Below are 17,346 nucleotides of genomic sequence, written 5' to 3'. Positions count from 1 at the left end.
TATTGTACACGGACCCAAAAAAAAAAATCACAGAATTAAGTGAGAGAAAATTAAGCCATACCGTTTAAATCTGCATTTTCAAATCTGACCCAAATGATCTTCTCCTTTTCTTCTGCTGGTGGGGTACCACTGTAGGCCTGGACAAAAAGCAAAAGGGTTGAAATAAGAAAGTTTAGTACCCTTTTTTCTCCCTCTGTAGACCAAAGGAGGGAATGTAAGTTAAAAAAAGAAAAACAGAGGTACATGTATCTTACTGTTACCAGCATACCTGTGAGGTTTCATTTTTAAAATGAATGGTTCCATGATCGACATACACCATACTAGATATATCTCGACAAGCGTAACATCACTTACCAATGCAGAAATGACAAGATATAGATAACAATAACTCTTCTGAAGCATGTTAGAAATGCCACGTGACTTATAGCAATTTAGTCAAGCTAAAATACAGTGGCTTCTACAATCTTTAACTTCAGTGGTTGTACACTCCTTCTAAAAGCAATGTTAGAGGTTTTCATGGGAGGCATTTTTACTTTTAAAATTCTCTTTAAGTCACTGAAACACTTTGTAAGCAAGATTGAGAAAAGAAAGAGACCTTTACTACACAGTTTATTTTATTGACATGTTTTAGTTATCTGTGATATCTTGAATAAATCCATTTAAAAGAGAATAAACTGTAATTCCTGTAGAACAGATCCATGTTTCAGTTGTGTTCTACAGATTTATATAAAAAAATATGAGATACAAAAAGAAACTGTGAAGGAGACTTGCAGCGTTTCCAAACTGCAAGTTTTACAGTTCTCAGGAGAAACTGTGGTAGTAAGAACACAAGCTACAGTAGAAATACCATCACTTCCAAATGAATTACAACAAAATACTGTGCAGTATTTTGGATTAAATATGAAAAGAGCTTGTATAATCACTTTATGCATGCCAGTAAAGCAATAACATGAACCAAAAATACAAATTTAAAAAATAAGTGTGGGTATTACTTTTCAAAACAAATCACATTCCATGCTTCCAAAGCAAACTGATTTGTAAAATAAGAACACAGACTGTATCCTTTAACTACAGAGGGGGGAAAAAAATGGGCGCATGTGCGGAATGCAGCAATCTTTTAAATGAAAGTTTGACTATTCTTGATTTTGACCATGAGTCCAAAATGCATTTCACAAACTGGTATTAGTGAGGGGAATATTTTTTTTATATTATTATTGAGGTAATTCAAGACTAACTAAACAAGATAATCCTTCAAATATGAACCAAGATAGTTTCCTGAGGCTACAGACAATTAGCTGCAATGCTCCTCCACTAGGAACTACAGATTTCCAACAGAGTAACAAAACAAAATTAGTTTCCCTCTGCTACTGAGAGGCCCATGAGCAATACAGAAGTAACCATTCCAGTTTCGTGCTGCTGCTACCTGAGAAAACTATGACCAAGAGCAGACATAAGCATCATATTTATTCTTCAGAGTGGAAGATTACAGAAATAGGGAAAAAAAAAAAAAAAAAAATTAAAAAGCAGAGCGAGGACTCGTGCTTTGCAACACTTGACACTCTGGAGAACAACAGGTTAGGCAGAGCTCCCCTGTCCCACAGCAACCGGGACACTGAGGCGAGTTAAGGAAACAAGATAAAAAAGAGGAAGTAAAGGAAGCAAAATAAACTTTCTCCTTTTCAGCCAACGATAAATGCTAAGGTGACAAAGGGTGTCTACCAAGTTGTTCTAACAGCAATTCAGCCAGGGTTCATACACTGGTTTCCAACTACAACCCAGAAAACAGACATTTGTAAGAGGCAAAGCAAGTATTATGCCCAGTCTCTCCCCTCCCCAAGTATTCTGTTGCCAAAATTATCATAGGAAAAGGCTGCAATCTTCTTCCTGCTATTTATATTGTAATTCTTCAACTTCTACGTAGCTAAGATTTTAATTTTAATTATTACCTAGAAGAAATCTGTAGGCGCAATCTTTACATGGCATGCAGCCTACACTTTCAAAAACCTGGTCCCAAGATTCACATTCAAAAAACCAGAACAGTTGGCTTTTGTTTTTCAATTATTATTTCGGTCCACTTGCCACACACTTCAACTGCTTTGTACACCAAAAAAGTCATTTTAGAGGTCTACACGTACCTGTGGCACAACATCTTGAAGAAACGTAACAACACTTTCCATGTATGACTGTTCCCTTGAAAACAGAAGAAAAATTTTAACTACCACTGAAGTTCTGAAATGGTCACTGATATATTAAAAAAGACGTATCACAAGAGAAATCATGTACAATCTTCAGTGCAAAGGAAAATACTATGTATGCAATGCAGTTACTTAGTATATTGCTAAACACCCTGATAATATAAACAGTGGCCTAGAAGTCTGTAAAAAGTTAAGTGATACCTGTTTATTAAACAATTGCTTAGGGGAAAAGTATAAAATGTAAGTCAAGAAACCAACCATGTTCTCCACATCAGAGTGGCTGACAAGTAGAACAGGCATTTGGAAATGATTCTTTGGTATTTTTCTACTTCATTTGGCTATTGCAACACGAAGACTTAAGCTGAGGGCTGTGGCTCTCCTTGGGGTGCAAGTAAACTTTAAGACCTCCCATGCATTATGTAGAATGATGAAGTAAGTGGTAGCACTTTGGGGCAGGAGATGGAACAAAACCCCAGCTAAGAACAGTAAGGAGAGGTATTGTCAGGTAAGATTTTATAGCTTGGGAAGCTTACTCCTTCTCAGAAGTTCATTAGCAGCAATGATTTAGAACAGTATACAGTGCAAGATACATTTGTTCTGGTAGATTTAAACCAATGCTTTTATTAGCTTATCCCTGCATGCATCTCTTGTGTAACTGCTGAGCAACTTACAATGTGGGCTGACTATATTAGACAGACGGTGTCGAAACTATGCAAAAAGTTTGTGCTTTCTGTAATGAATAATACGGAAACATGCTGGCATCAAGAACCATCTTCATAAAGTCTGAAGGGTTAGGGTTAAGCCCCCAAGTTAATTTTTATATTGGTAGCAATTTTTCCTATGCCAACTCAAGATTTGTAATACCAGCAAAGAAAAATCATAAACTAGGATATCCAGACTTTTGATGTCCAACGGTACATATGCTTTCTTCATGCTTTCTGAAACTGTGCTCTGTAAGATTAATAAATATTGGACTGTTTAGTATTTAAGTACTCTGCCCTATACACATCAATACAGAAGATACTTCAAGTCAAATTCTGCAGCACCTGGATCAGTTTAACTGGTTGCCTCATCTCTGAAAACAAAGATAAATCTAAACCATAAAGTTTTAAATTTTAGAAAGCTTACTCCAACTCATGACAAAACCAGATTTTGTTCAGTAATCCAAGGATTACTGCATCAAAAAGTTTGTCTTACTGCTTTAAGCTGAGGCCTTATGAATGAGCTGTGGTTTATAGTGATGATTCTTCTTTGACTTATGTAGGTCACCAAAACTGTCTCTGTGTACCTTCAGAGCCCTTTATTACCTAGCAGTAGTACTTGTCTGCAGGTAGAGTATTAAATACAGCGTTTGAAGTTCTCACGTGAATGCCTACGAGCAAGAGTCATACTGACTTTGTTTTTCAGCTCATGAAATGGGCACTTCCCCCCCAGTACATCCTGAAACAAAGCTGATGTTTGTAAAATGTTTTATTCAGCATGTGTACTCTAAATCTCTCCTGAAGTTGACAAACTTCCAGAAAGATATCTTTAAAGTGCTTAAAACAACTAAAACAACAAAACGCGCCAAAAAAAAAAAAAAAATCTTCTGTTATTAAGAATCTAGGAGTTTAACATAAGCAGCAGAAAGCTGCTGCAGGCTGCTAAACATACACAAACTCTCATCAAAAATACTGCAATTTTTGAGGTGAAAAGATATACCACAAGAACAGGCCACCACATTTCATAAAACAAAAGAACATATCATCTTATTCTTACATTGGCTTTCTATTATCATTTGTTCAAAGCTTACTTTGAAGAAAAAAAGGTCATTAGAAACAGAAATGCATTTGTTGAGAAATTCTGCAACATTAAAAAAAGTTTATTCTATCACAGGGCTGTAAGACAAACATCCAAGAACTTTTTGTGTTACAATGGTAGGTTTCTTGTGCTCCCTGGTAAAAATAAAGTGAATCTTCATGTTGAAATACACAGCTATCTCTAGTGGCATACTATGGGCCACTGAAACTGACAGTGTAAGTGAACATTTTAATGTAGTACTATTTTGCAGCAACAATTCAAGCAGTATAAACATCCCTCAGAAAAAAAAAAAAAAAAAACTTCTACAAAAAACCTTTAACAGACAAAGACCAGACCATAGATCTTCTAGGTTGTTTTACTAGAGCTCTCTTGTCATGGAAGTATTCTCATGTGATCATAAGGAAAATAAGGATGCCCAGGAAAAAAAAAATGGTTTCTTAGTGTGCTCTGACTGGAGAGAGGTAGCTTCTTCCTTTACTCTTGTTTTTGTTCTCTTAAGCAAAAAAAAATTAGAATCCACAATTCTACTCACTGAAGGACTTTAATGACAGGCATATATGTTTTAATATATCCACTCCTATGACAAGGTATTATTAAAAAGAACAGCAAGAAATGAACATACTGTTTGTCTTCCTCCTATGGTAAGGAAGAAATTTACAATCGTTGATCTACAGCTAGCACAGTGTTTGTACAGCAAACAAAACTGTGTAAACAAACGACAAAACGTTGCAAGATACCAGTCTTTAAAATGCACAACTTTTAAGGTTTTGGTGTCAAAGCGAAAAGCATCCCATTCAGGGAGACAGCCTGACCTGCACAGTCCTGGGAGACAGGAGGGCAACACGTTCATTGGAAAATACTCAATGCAACAAAACCAGACTGTCAACACAAATCCTCACAGCTGGCTTCAAAAGAAAATTCAGACTAGGTTCTTCTACAAGAAAATAAAAAACATTTCAAATAAGGGCTATTCTTCTAGAATGTACTTACGTGACAGCTTGTGGGCGAACCACCACTCCTCCAGTACATCGACTAGGGCGGCGCGGAGATTCTGTCGCCATTGTTTCTTTGCAGATACCTGTAAGAAACAAATTTCTTTTTAATAATAATTTGCATCAGGATTATTTATTACACCAGCCCTTGACATATCCTTCAGGATGATAAAAACCTCTTGAAACATAACTTACACAAATCTGCAAGGCACAATGTCCCTTTACAACACGTTTTAAAAAGCAAAACCAAAAAAAGCCCCAAACATCCTCTTTTTTCAGTATCTCAATCACTGCAGCTCCTGCAGTGTATGCGAATACAAAAAAAAGAACACACACCTGCATGATAAAGTGGAAAATTCTGTTCAAACCACACATTAAAGATAGTGGTACAGGTCCACAGTTATCACCACCATTATACAAGACCATTATTTGCTAATGAGCTGTTACTTTAGAACATAATTATATAAAAATATTGTACTATCTCAACTGCAGCGCATTGTATTCTTGAAAATTTGAAATGGGTTACATTGAGGCAAACACAAAAAGCATGACAGAACACATTCTGCTTTTCTGTCAGCTCTTTCTGTTGTCTTCAAGTTTTTCTTCGCACTTCTATTCCATGTGAAAATTCAGCATAACATTCTTAAAAGCAAAAAACACTGAAGAAGGATCACAGGTCCCTGCCACTCGGCCACTTCACTGTCCCACCCACCCCAAACCAACAACCAGTCCAGAAAGTGAGAGGAAAAAACCAAATGCCCTCCGTGGTATCGGTTATCAGCATAATTTCATGTTTGGGCAGCCTTTGTAAGGGCCATCCCATTGAGGTAAGGCTAAACAGCCCCACAGAAATTAATAACACAACGTTCAGCGCTACAACTGAAGTTTGACACAACATGTCATGCAATCTCAAAAGAAAAAGCGGCACGTAGAAGGCCAAATTATCCCTTCACGTTATGCCTTAACCCAGCGGGACACCTGCGCCAGCCGGGGCTCGCTGCTCGCCCGAGCCGTGAGGGGCGGCCCCAGCCCCCGCCCCACAGCCGGAGTTGTTTTGCCGGGCGGGAACCCCGGGCACCCTCAGCCGCCCCGCTGTTGAGCAACTCCGGCACAAAACGCTCCAACCTGGCCGGCCTCTCCCCCAACCGCCGCCCCGCGAATCAGGCCGCGGCCGCCCCTGAAAGCGCCGAGACCGGCCGGGCCCCCCCACCCCCCCCCACCCCGTCCTCCCGGGCCGAGCGCCGCTGGCTCCCTCAGGGTGCGCGGCCACCACCCCCCCCGCCCTCCCTCAGCGCCCCGGCCCCCGCCCGGCCTCGCACCCCCCACACTCGCCCTCAGAACCGGCCGCAGCGCTGCCGCGAGCCCCCACCGCTCCGCCCGGCCCTGCCCTCAGCCCGCGGGCGCGGCGCTGCCCCGTCCCCCCTCACCCGCCGCCGCTGCCCGGCTCCTCGCTGACAGTGTTTGGGACGCCCCCCCCCTCCCCGCCCCGACGGGGAATGACACCTCGCGCACCGCGCACCGTTCGCCAATCAGGCAGCTCCGAAGGCGGGCTGCTTCTCCAGGCGGGCCAATCCGCGCCCGGCGCTGTCCAAAAGTGGGCGGAGCCGCGGAGGACAAGGGAGGGCGGCTGTACCCTAAGCTCGGTTGAGACGGCGAAAAGAAGCCGCGGCGCTGCCCGCCCCCCCCCCCCCCCCCCGCAGCTTTGTTTACATCCAAGTATCGCGAGAGCCGCCGCGGAGGCGGAGCCGGCGCGTCACCAATGGGCGGGAAGGGGAAGGCCCCGCCCACCCCCCCCATAGGCGGGGGACGCGTGTTGTTGACCGTGCGCGGTGACGTCGCGGCGGGGGGGCGGGGCCTGGGGGCGCTGAGGGGAAGGCAGCGGGAGGCGGCGATGGCGGCGGAGCCGGAGGGGGCTGCGGGCCGAGGCCACCCCTCAGCGGGCAGCGCGGGGGCTCGCGGGAGGTAGGAGTCGGTTTCCCCTCAGAGTTAGGGGGAGGGGCGGTTGGGGCAGCTCCTCCCAGCCGGGGCCTCTGAATCCTGACAGCGGGCACCCAAAATGCGGGATTGGGCGAGCTCGTGGGGGCGCCTAGACCGATTTCTGTAACCATAAGACATAATATATGTATCAAAAAAAAAAAAAAAAAAAAAAATGACAGCCGAGCATAACGCCCAGCACACTTAACAAAGTACCTCTTACCAGAAAGGAGTAACCACTGAGTAACAACTCATTGTTCCTCTCACCCTGAAGAAAAATCTCAAATAATGCCTTCTCAGCTCTCAAATTGCTCCACGGGAGACCTGTCCTCTGGAGGAGAAGATTAAAAAGAAAAAAGCACTAGAAACTACATTTTATTGAAAGTGCAACAGGGTGATGCAAGTCATGCGTGCCTTCAGCAGCCTGATGATGCAAACTGCGTTTATGCACGTATCAGCAAAAAGTCGGTGTAAGCCAGACTTGATTTTACTGAAAGGGAGAGCATGTTCACACATCAGCTGTAAATTTCCACACTTCCCCATCTCAGCTTTGATAATTAATTTCAGAGAAGTCAAATGATACGTAGGTGGCAAAGCATACTCAAGAGTAAACTGCTGCCAGTTAGTAAGTTTATGTCAACGGCAGAGGAGCTTTGAAGGTTTAAAGCTTACTGACATCCAGCAGCTTTCCCAAGAAAAACTGTAGGTTTTGTCTAGTTTATTAGAAGTGAAAAAAGCCCATGGCTGTCCCTCCAGCTGCAGAAACACAAGTCTAGAACTGCTGAGAGGCAATGTTGGAGAACAAGGCACACATGAATGCAGCAGAATTTGATGAAAATTTAAGTTTTGCTTCTATATAGAACAAAAAAAAAAAAACTGGGAAATTTGCTGTAGTATTTTTTCTTTTGCATATTTACATTCTAAGCAGCAATACAGATACTCATCTAACATGTTACACTTGCATCTTGATTGTGACCAGTCTTTAAAAGGTTGAATACCATGAGGTTCAGTTGAAAGCAGACAATCACTGTCTTAGTGTGTTGTTTGTAAAGATTGTTGCTGGGTAAGTACACAGAGCTGCTGCTAGCCTCTATATCCTTCCCCCCTCCACATCTATGATGCTTAATTTCAACATCACTTACAGCATACCTTTACTAAGTTACATCCCATATACACAGAAACAAATTCATCAAGGATCCACTTTGGACAGACTGTTATTTTCATCTTGTCAGATAGTGCTGCATTCACAGGCTGGATGAAAGAGAATTATACATTTTCAGAAAGCCTACGATTCCCCTTAGGATTTCTGTAACCATGGTAACATATATAGATAGCAGGCCTGATTTCAACCCATGTTTTATTGTTCCAGCAGTAAAGAATTAGATTCTATAAATAACCAACCTATCCATTGGAATAAAATAGTAGCCTTCACTTCCCCATTAAAAAAAAAAAAATGATGCAGGTTATGTATTGCTACAGTTAAACACTGACTATAAAATGCCAAGATCAGTTCCACAATAAAACTATGTGGGATGTATTGTTTGGTAAGCCACAGAGCCACAGTGGAGAAGGGGAGAGTATTAGATTTTTACCGAATACAAAATAAAAATTAATGTGGTCAACAGAATTTAAGCTTGAAAATAAAAAAAGGCACCCCCATCGATTTTACACGTGTTTTATTTAGGTGAACATACACATGGTCCACATACTCAATGAAAATAGTCATAAAATAATTTAAGAACTTAATGTTGAAAGGTAGTAGCAGCACCATCAGTATTGGACTAGCAGAAAATTCATGCCTCTGCAGGGCATACATTTATGCCTGGATAAAAATGCCATCATTTATAACAAGGGATGGGAATGGCTTTAGAGGATGCTTTTGGGAGTTGGAGTTTAAAACACACACTTTTTTTTGCTAAATACTCTGACGATTAATGTTACAAAAAATACAACTAAATAAGATACTGCATAGTATTTTAATTAACATAAAGGAGTTGACATTGAGCTGTGTAAAGCGAGACTCAACATCTCTGCTTTCACATACATTTCATTTGAGTAGAGAAATCTAAAATTTAAAAACAAAATATAGACCTAGTGTATTCTCTAAAAGACACACTTTTAGGTGGAACGTATAGTACTACGAAAATACATATCTTCCATTCTGTTTAATAATTTACTTTCGTTAAAAAGTTGTGAAATTCTCATCACAAGAAGCGTATACAAATTCATGACTTTAGTAAATTAACAAAAAAGATTATTTTTTTTTTAAACAAGGTTTAGCCCCGCTGTAACAATTATACAAGGAAGAAAAGAGACTACATTTATATGAAGGAATACAAATTTACACACATTTTACAGTGACTTATACCCTACACATCTACAAAATTCACAGTTATAATACAAGCGAGTACAAGGCTGGGATAAAGCTGTTTGATACCAAAAAAAGTTTCTACTTTAAAAAAAGATAAACAGGAAGAGTTTCAAACTTTTGCACCAACTTTCAAATTCTAATCAGACCAAAATACACTTCCTTACACAAAATGCCCTTCAGCAAACGCAGACTGCTTTCCTGGGCGGGTGGAAGAGGGAACTGCTGAGCTTCTTCTGGCCCCGCAGGCTGCGTCGCATGGTCAGCTTTGAGTTCTTGCGCTGGGGAGTTGTGGACATGCCTTCTGGCTGGACACTAATGTTTCGACTCAGCCCACGTCTTGGCTTCTTCATAGCTGGGCCAGAGTTGGATTCTTCCAATGTCCTTTTAAAGTTTGCTGTGGGTGTCCTCTCTGCATCTTGGGCTTTTGTTTGGCCATTAGGAGACACCTTGAAGCCTTTTTGGTCCGTGCCTGAATTTGCGGAGTTGGAAGGGGAAAGGCCGACTGACAAACCATTGCTGTAGGATTCTTGTATCCTCAAAGCCAACGCTTTGCTGCACTTCTCCTCCTGTGGGCCTGAATCCTTCAGGGTCGCTCCTGATGAAGGTGAATTGCTTTTGGCAATCTCGTTTGGCAGCTCTGAATATTTTTCTGAGATCATGTTGCTATGCGTGAGGGGAGGAACAGGCTCAGAAGCATTCAGTCGTGGCCATGGATCATCTTCTAAAAGCTGAGAGAAAGATAAAGAATATTTAGGCATAATTATTTCACTTGCATTATCCTTTGAGGGTGGAGACAGTATGCGACAAGTTCTCTAAGCCTCAAAGACAGAAAAATCCCACTCCAAAAGAATAACCTTTTCTTCACCTTGAGCGAAAGAAACAGGTTCAAAGAGCAGATCTGAATTTGGTACTTTGTACACACCAACTTCATAAAAGCATTTATTTCAAGCATCCAACCTGCAAGTGCCTCATAACAGCAGACATGTATCTCTTCTTTCGGAGAGCTGCCTGCACCCAGCCTGTGCACCTTCCTTCTTGCTGCTAGGAAATGCGGAGGAACCTGCACGCACCTGCTGTTCATTTAAGAAGCCACACAGAAAGTAGTGCCTGCGCAACCTCTGTCCAGTGATTTTCATCAGTAGCATTTTCCAACACGCACACATGACTTCCCTCCTCCAGACAGTGTGCTATATGCACCTATACTGCCTTCTGAAGATTTTATACATCATCAGGTGGCCAGGCACTATTAGGGCAAACAGCAGAAAAAGTCTTCTGACCTTTGTTACGTTTAGAATTCTTAGTTACTGCATAACCAGATTATCAGGGAGACTGACAGTCTTCATTGTAGGTGTCCTGACTGCACACAGAAAGGAGGAACATTGGACAAAGCTATTCTAAAAATAGAGTTCCTGTTTGCTATGCAAAGTAACACATTTTATTGCCTAGTTTTATAGTCTACAACTTGGAAAGAAAGCAGCTGCAGTCCTCACAGCACATCCATCCACACTACAAAGCGCAATAATTCTGTACATTGAGAAGAAGCTGCCAAATATGATGTCCTGAGGACCAGGGACCTTCTAAACTCTAACCCTACCTTCAGCTACTCATCTTTCCTGCAGCCTCTGGAAAGTGTTTTTGACTCATTCTCAGTTTTACCAACAGGAGAACGGGGACAATAGTTGCTTGCACTATCCACAGGGGGATTATGAAAATTAGTATTTATGCAGTGCCCTGAAGATATGAATTATGACCTTATTAAAGATTTAATTGTGAAGAAATCCCTAGTTACTCAGCAAGTCCTTCAAGAATAAATTTCAAGGCCACATTACTCTGCATAGCATCAATGTGAGGCAAATGACTGTAACTATTTTAAGAAAATAACATGCTGAAAACTCAAATGCACACACAGCTGAATCAGAGTAAGTCAGTGTAAAATCAGATGAACAAATAGATGCTTTTGAAGCCACAACCCAGAACAACTTCTGTTCCCCTTCACGAAGAGATCCATGACTGCTCAGCACTTGTGAAAAATCTAATACTAAGGTTTAATAAAATATATTCCAAAGAAAATCAGAATTGCTTTTAGCATCTAGATTTTGTTTCCTACTCCCCAGTTGCTCCCCATGTGTAGATAAAACCAGTTAGATAATATTCTTCTACTACATATAGCAACACAAGAGGGAAGACCTTTATGGATGGTATTTTAGACATTATTCTTCAACTCTGATCTTGCAGAACCCATAGGAAACTAGATGACACAAACAGAGCAGCTCTGGCAATGTTACTTAACCTACACAATTTAATGTTTGAAACTGTGTCTTTAGCCACAACCTAGGTTTTATGTTTTCATTGTGCAAGATGCTTAACACTGTGGCTCTTGTTGCCAGCATCTTTTGCTTGATACGAATCACTGAGAATGGATAAGGCTTTGGGAAGCCAAATGAAGTCAGAGGATGGACTGCTAAAGAGTGATGTGACAAAACAAGAAAAATAAATGAATCATCGATTTAATTTCTCAACAACCTAACCAACCAGATTTCATCACTGGCCTCAGGAATACTTGAATAGATTTGGTATTAGTAATTGTTGCCAGAAGGATACGCAATTAAGAAATACATCTGTTTAATTAATAAACTTTGATTTGGTCTCCATCTATTTCCAAATTAATTGTTTTGGAAGGTAGCAGCTGCTGAGCACCAAAGCAATCCAGGCTTCTTTCAGTTCTCTGAAGAGAACAGGCAAGTGTCCTTTCCACTGCCACCTCGGTTTTGCTGACCTGTCCTCTCTACACCGCAATCTCCAGTTCAGACTGATCTGGGGAACTACCCCTCATTTCTTTGCAGAAACTATGATGATCCCCTTTCAGTAAAATTCAACTGTAATTGTGTAAGAAGATTAATTACAGTCCTAAAAATTAGATCATATGTTTACCTGCAGCTTTATGTATCGAGGTGTTATGTATTTGCAAATGAATATCGTTACCTATGGCCATACTTGGTGTAATCAACAAAATGGGGCTTTTCCCTCCTATGCGGTTGACAGTATCGCTAGGATCATAAGGGATCATGAAATAAAGGCATTTCCATCTTTCAGAAGTTATCACCACCAGAAAAAAATTCCAAAATGCATATTCCGAAATAGTTCTGTGGCTGTACTTTGCAAGAAAACTGGCACTCTGCAATCAGGCTGCCACTGAATGTCTGAGGCAAGGCATAAGAAACCACTTATCCGGCCATTTTGGGGGAGAGTGCCAAATGCCTCCATTATGTTTCACATCATTTTATTTTTGAAGAAAACACTGAGCCGACAAGCACTCCTGCGTGCGCTGAATTTTATCCAGAAGTCTCCCATGAAGTCAGACTGCTATATAAATGAAAAGCCTACAGTCCAGCCATTACATAACCAAAGTTTATGGAAATATGTTTTCCTTCCATTGTGGCTCTTATCTAACTGATAAAGCTCTTTGTATTATGAAAAAGATAATGCTACTCAGGATGGTGTGGTTACCAAATATACTTACAGGTAACTACACAAAGTTCTGGTTTTGAAAAAAGCATACATGGAGACACAACTGCTAAGATACTGAATGTGTTATGATCTGCCTGGAGACATTTGTTTTTTTCTGATGCATTTCAGCATTATTCTGACAGTACAGTGGTCTTTTTCTGTCTCTCCTTTTCAACTTCCTTCTCACACTTTTTTTTTCTGATATTCACAGATACTCTGCGAGAACAGTTGGAGGCTTATTATTAAAAATAGCTTAATACAGGTTTCTGCTTTACTTTTATTTTTCTAATCACTATTATTACTTTTAATCAAAACACAAGTACTGTGAAAATAGGATCTGTTTTTGAATTGGCAACACCAGTTCTATTTTAACCCAAGAGGATAAAAACTTTTGCATTAAACTATAACTAATTTATACATAAGTTATCAATGCAGACCTGTAGCAAGTCAAAATTCCCTTTTGGGTTTTGTACATTAAGCAAAAAAAAATAAGGTAAGGCCTTATCTACACAGCAAACACCAAAACTGTTAGTTGTCTAAAGTTTTCATCTCCTCACTCCTTGTGACTGCCTGCTGCAATTTATCCAGATTCACACATCACAATCCACTGAATCTACTTAGATGAGGAAGGGAAATCTTAAGGGATAAAAAAAAAAAAAAAAAGATGTCACTAAGTCCTTATCCAGAAACACTACTTCTTGGATATTTTACAGTCATAGCTCAACGTTTATTCAATGAGTACTGATAACAGATCACACACAAAACATACGGTACAACTTAAAAGGAGTATTTAGAATTCAAGTCATTTTTCTCCACTAAAGATTTTGCTAAATTTTAAGCACTTTTCCTGTATTTTGCTACATTGGATGGAAAGGAAGGAGATAAAGTTTGAGCCTGCCCTTTTATTAGCAGCTTGTTTCTGTCAAGGGAATGTTAAGGACTCCCCTTCTAATTTTTGCTTTCTTTTCACTTCGCCCAAAGGACAGCTATCCAAAGATACTGCAGAACATCAAAGGACAATTACTTAAATCAGAAGCAACTGGTAATTACTGAAATAAACATTCACTCATAACTACACTCCAGTTTAGAGGGAAAAAAAAATACACAACAAAAAAAGCCACCAAACAAACAACCCCAAAAAAAACTTCTGAACAGCTCTGCTTTACGGTAACGGTTAAAGCTTCTACCCTGAAGAAAGACCTTGTATTAAAATGTCTTTTCCTCTAACAAAGAACATTAAATTAGCCAGAGGAAGATAATAAGATCTCCCAATCCAGAAGGAAAACATTCTTTACAACAATGTGTGTCTGAATACATTAACACATGGGTTACCTTTAAAAAACAAACAAACAAAAAACCACACACACACACCCCCCACCACAACCAAAACCAAACCACACCAAGATTAAGAACGCATCCACAAGCAGTCTGCACTTCATCAGCTGTGCAAACTATACAAGAACATGGCAAGGTAGGAAAAGGAACAGTAGCCCAACCTTATTCTCTAAGGGGATGTGTTGCTTTTTTTCTTTTTTAAACCTCTGATCCCCACAGTCCAATTCCTCTCTTTCAACAGCCTACTTCTGATTTGGGGGGGGGGGTTGGATCTTGGAAAACTTAAGAAACAGTACATTTAAAGTTGTGCAAACTCTATGCATGAAGTAACAGTAGCAATTTCTTCCACATTAAGGAGGGAATACAGATCAACAGCTACTAATAAATGATCAGGATTTTAAGAGTTACAAAAACATTTTACCCCTAAACTCAATAATTCTGAGAAGCTTACGCTTTAATATTCTGCCTTTAGTGTTCCAAAGTCTTTTAATAAACATGGTTAAAAGTTCATCTGTTTCTCCAAATCTCTGCATGTGGAACTGTTGAGGATCTGGCCAGGTAACTGCTGTCAAGTTACTGTCATACAACTGAAATATATTATCTAGCCATCCACACTGCCTAGTCCACTGCACTTAAAAAAATAAACAAGCAAAGCAACATTCAATAGTGGTTTAAGTTGACAGGCCAGTAGTTTCTAGAACTGGCAGTGGTCTGACTACACCATTGCCCCAATCCTACACATCACAGTAAACTGCATAAAAAGGAATTACTACTAGGGGAAGAAAAGGGAGATAGGGAGATTGATATATATTTGGTGGGATCCACACTCAAAGGTGGAACATTTAAAACACTGAAAAAAAAAAAAATGTTACCTTGACAGGTGGGGTACAGCAGCGGGAGGGTGTCATGACATTTGTATCAGGGCTGCTGTAGCAGGGACTCTCCGCCAAGTTGAGATACAATTCTTCTTCATTTTCCAAGTTGCTTTTGCTGTCCTGCAACGGTGAGATGCAGATTACGATGGCACTAGTGTTATCTGCACGCAGCATGCGTTGCCTCCAACGGCCCAGTGCTCTGTTCACCAGCATTTTGGCACAAGACTGTCGGTGCTCACCCTTTATGTTAGAAGAAAGGGACAGATAAAACGATCAGGTCCACTTAATAAATGTAAGATGGAGAATTTATGTGGCACAGCCCAAGTTATCTATTCCAATACATATCACATGCTAAAGCCGCTCGATTCAGAAATGTAAGAGGAAGTATTAATTGAAACATATCTTTTTTCTTAGTGAAATATAACTTTAAAATCAGTTTACAGTAGAATCCACATACATATATATGAGTGCTTTAAACCATAAAATTGATGCAATGACTTGCATAAATATTCTGGTTGTAATACATCCTACAGTCTTTCCAAAAGTCTCTCAGGAGGTTTACAGACTATTTACTATATGATGCTCAGCTGCTCCACTATGTGAAATAAATTTCATTTTCAGACAATATTTTGTATAACTTCCTTAGAGAAGGAATGTGTTATCTTCTTTATTACTCACAGATGCCATCCTGGTAGTCAAATTTCCCCAAGATGGCAACCAAATAATTTAAAATAGTTTAAAATTATTTGACAGTATATGCAAGCACAGTATCATCCATACTCTAACAACTTATGTGTTGTGGCAAAACTATGAATATGCCTAAATAACAATGTCATTGTTAGATACTTTCCATACATGCCAGACTAAGCAATTTTTATAAGAAAAAAAGTATTAAATTTCCACAATTACTTATAGCCACTGCTCTCACCATGAAGTATTTTTTCTCCTCGTGATCCTGGCACATGGAGATAGCATCTTGAGGTGGGATCATGTTCCAGAGGCCATCACTGCCAAGGATAATATATTTGTGCTTCTGGGGATCAATTGTGTGCACACTAGTGTCAGGTTCGGGAGACACAACAAATTCACCACTGTAGAAGTCGTAGCTCCAAAGATCACCTGGTGAAGAAGAAAATGTTTTTGAATTGTTACATTACACATGAAAATACGAATCTTAGATACTACAGAAAAAAGTTCCCATGTAAACGATTAACACCAGTCTTAAGTCACCAACAGTAATAAAAAGTAATTTCAGCACAATTGCTGGTTTGCTGCTGTCATTTTCCGATCATATTTATTAATATGTAGCACTTTAAATCCAGTCAAAACAACCTATGTTTATTGGAGGTGATCTACTCTCTTAAAACAAACATTTTTGGAGAAAGGGGAAATGTAGCAGATTAATACCTAGAAAACAGTAACACCTGAATATCCAAACAAACCTGTCTAAACAGCTGAAGTTCTCCTTTAAACAGAAGTAAAGCCTTTGTTGAACCCACACCAAACTTGCAAAAATCTGCCTTTCCAGTTATTGGTACAGTTTAAGTACTGGAGACAAAATCCTTGCCTCTTGTACAAGGAACTATGGTACGGTTTACAGAACTAGGAGAGGATCCCATAATACCTTTTTTTCTCCTCTCTATCATCATATACAGCATTAGACTTCAATCTGCATCACGACGGCATGCTGCCCTGCACACCCTAGCAAGTCTTGATCATAGAAGGAGGAGGAAAAAAAAAAAAAAAAAAAAAAACCTCCCAAACAAAACCCCATCTTTTCATACTTAAGGTGCTAAACTGCCTTAAAAAAAAAAAAAAAAACACCAAAAACCCCAAACACACCACAATCCAAACCTGAGATCCTCCACAGCCACCTGAGCAATACACAGTTGTCTTGCTGCGTATGTTTTCGTGCATGCAGGTGCCACTGAGAAAGAAGAAAGGAAGAGGGCAAAGGAGGAGAGACTGAAGCCTTTTCCCTATTAATTTGTTTCCCACTCCTCCTTCCACAGCATTAACATCACCTTCAAAGCCACACGGGGCTGTTCGAATGTCTTCCCAGTTGCACACCATGTGCCAAATTTTAGAGTTGGACAGAAGCCACAGGAGCACAAGCAGCGCCTGGGTTCCAGCAGGAAAGCAGAAAATGAGAGCAAAAGCCTCTCCTTTGGAAGGCCTCATGCAGTGAACCTTTCTATTTTTAAATCCTTCTTGCTACACAAATGAGTTTAGGGTCACCTCACCAGTAATGATGGCCTGAACTGAATCTGAATGACACTTCTGAATCAAAATATCTA

The 17,346-nt window shown here is 40.2% G+C and overlaps 2 protein-coding genes across 12 annotated transcripts in view; both read right to left on the bottom strand.

Annotated features, from left to right (window-relative positions):
- BCAS3 (BCAS3 microtubule associated cell migration factor) overlaps positions 1-6,468 on the bottom strand; it is a 372,048-nt gene extending 365,580 nt beyond the window's left edge. For all 11 annotated transcript variants that reach the window (XM_033004736.2, XM_033004738.2, XM_033004743.2 and 8 more), the window contains exons 1-4: positions 6,415-6,468; positions 4,986-5,073; positions 2,136-2,190; positions 62-137 (exon numbers count right to left, since the gene is read on the bottom strand). In XM_033004736.2, coding sequence (XP_032860627.1) covers positions 62-137; positions 2,136-2,190; positions 4,986-5,056 — 202 coding nt within the window. In that variant the 5' untranslated portion in view covers positions 5,057-5,073; positions 6,415-6,468. The remainder of the gene's footprint in view (positions 1-61; positions 138-2,135; positions 2,191-4,985; positions 5,074-6,414) is intronic.
- Positions 6,469-8,620: 2,152 nt separating this feature from the next.
- PPM1D (protein phosphatase, Mg2+/Mn2+ dependent 1D) overlaps positions 8,621-17,346 on the bottom strand; it is a 28,270-nt gene continuing 19,544 nt past the window's right edge. Inside the window, exons 4-6 of the mRNA XM_042791587.1 lie at positions 15,978-16,168; positions 15,047-15,289; positions 8,621-10,060 (exon numbers count right to left, since the gene is read on the bottom strand). Coding sequence (XP_042647521.1) covers positions 9,509-10,060; positions 15,047-15,289; positions 15,978-16,168 — 986 coding nt within the window. The 3' untranslated portion in view covers positions 8,621-9,508. The remainder of the gene's footprint in view (positions 10,061-15,046; positions 15,290-15,977; positions 16,169-17,346) is intronic.

Source organism: Tyto alba, unplaced genomic scaffold (genome assembly GCF_018691265.1).
Source record: "Tyto alba isolate M040663 unplaced genomic scaffold, T.alba_DEE_v4.0 Super-Scaffold_19, whole genome shotgun sequence".
Classification (NCBI taxonomy): Eukaryota; Metazoa; Chordata; class Aves; order Strigiformes; family Tytonidae; genus Tyto; species Tyto alba.
The sequence above is the reverse complement of the archived record's forward strand: the minus strand, read 5'-3'. Positions and strand labels throughout refer to the sequence as shown.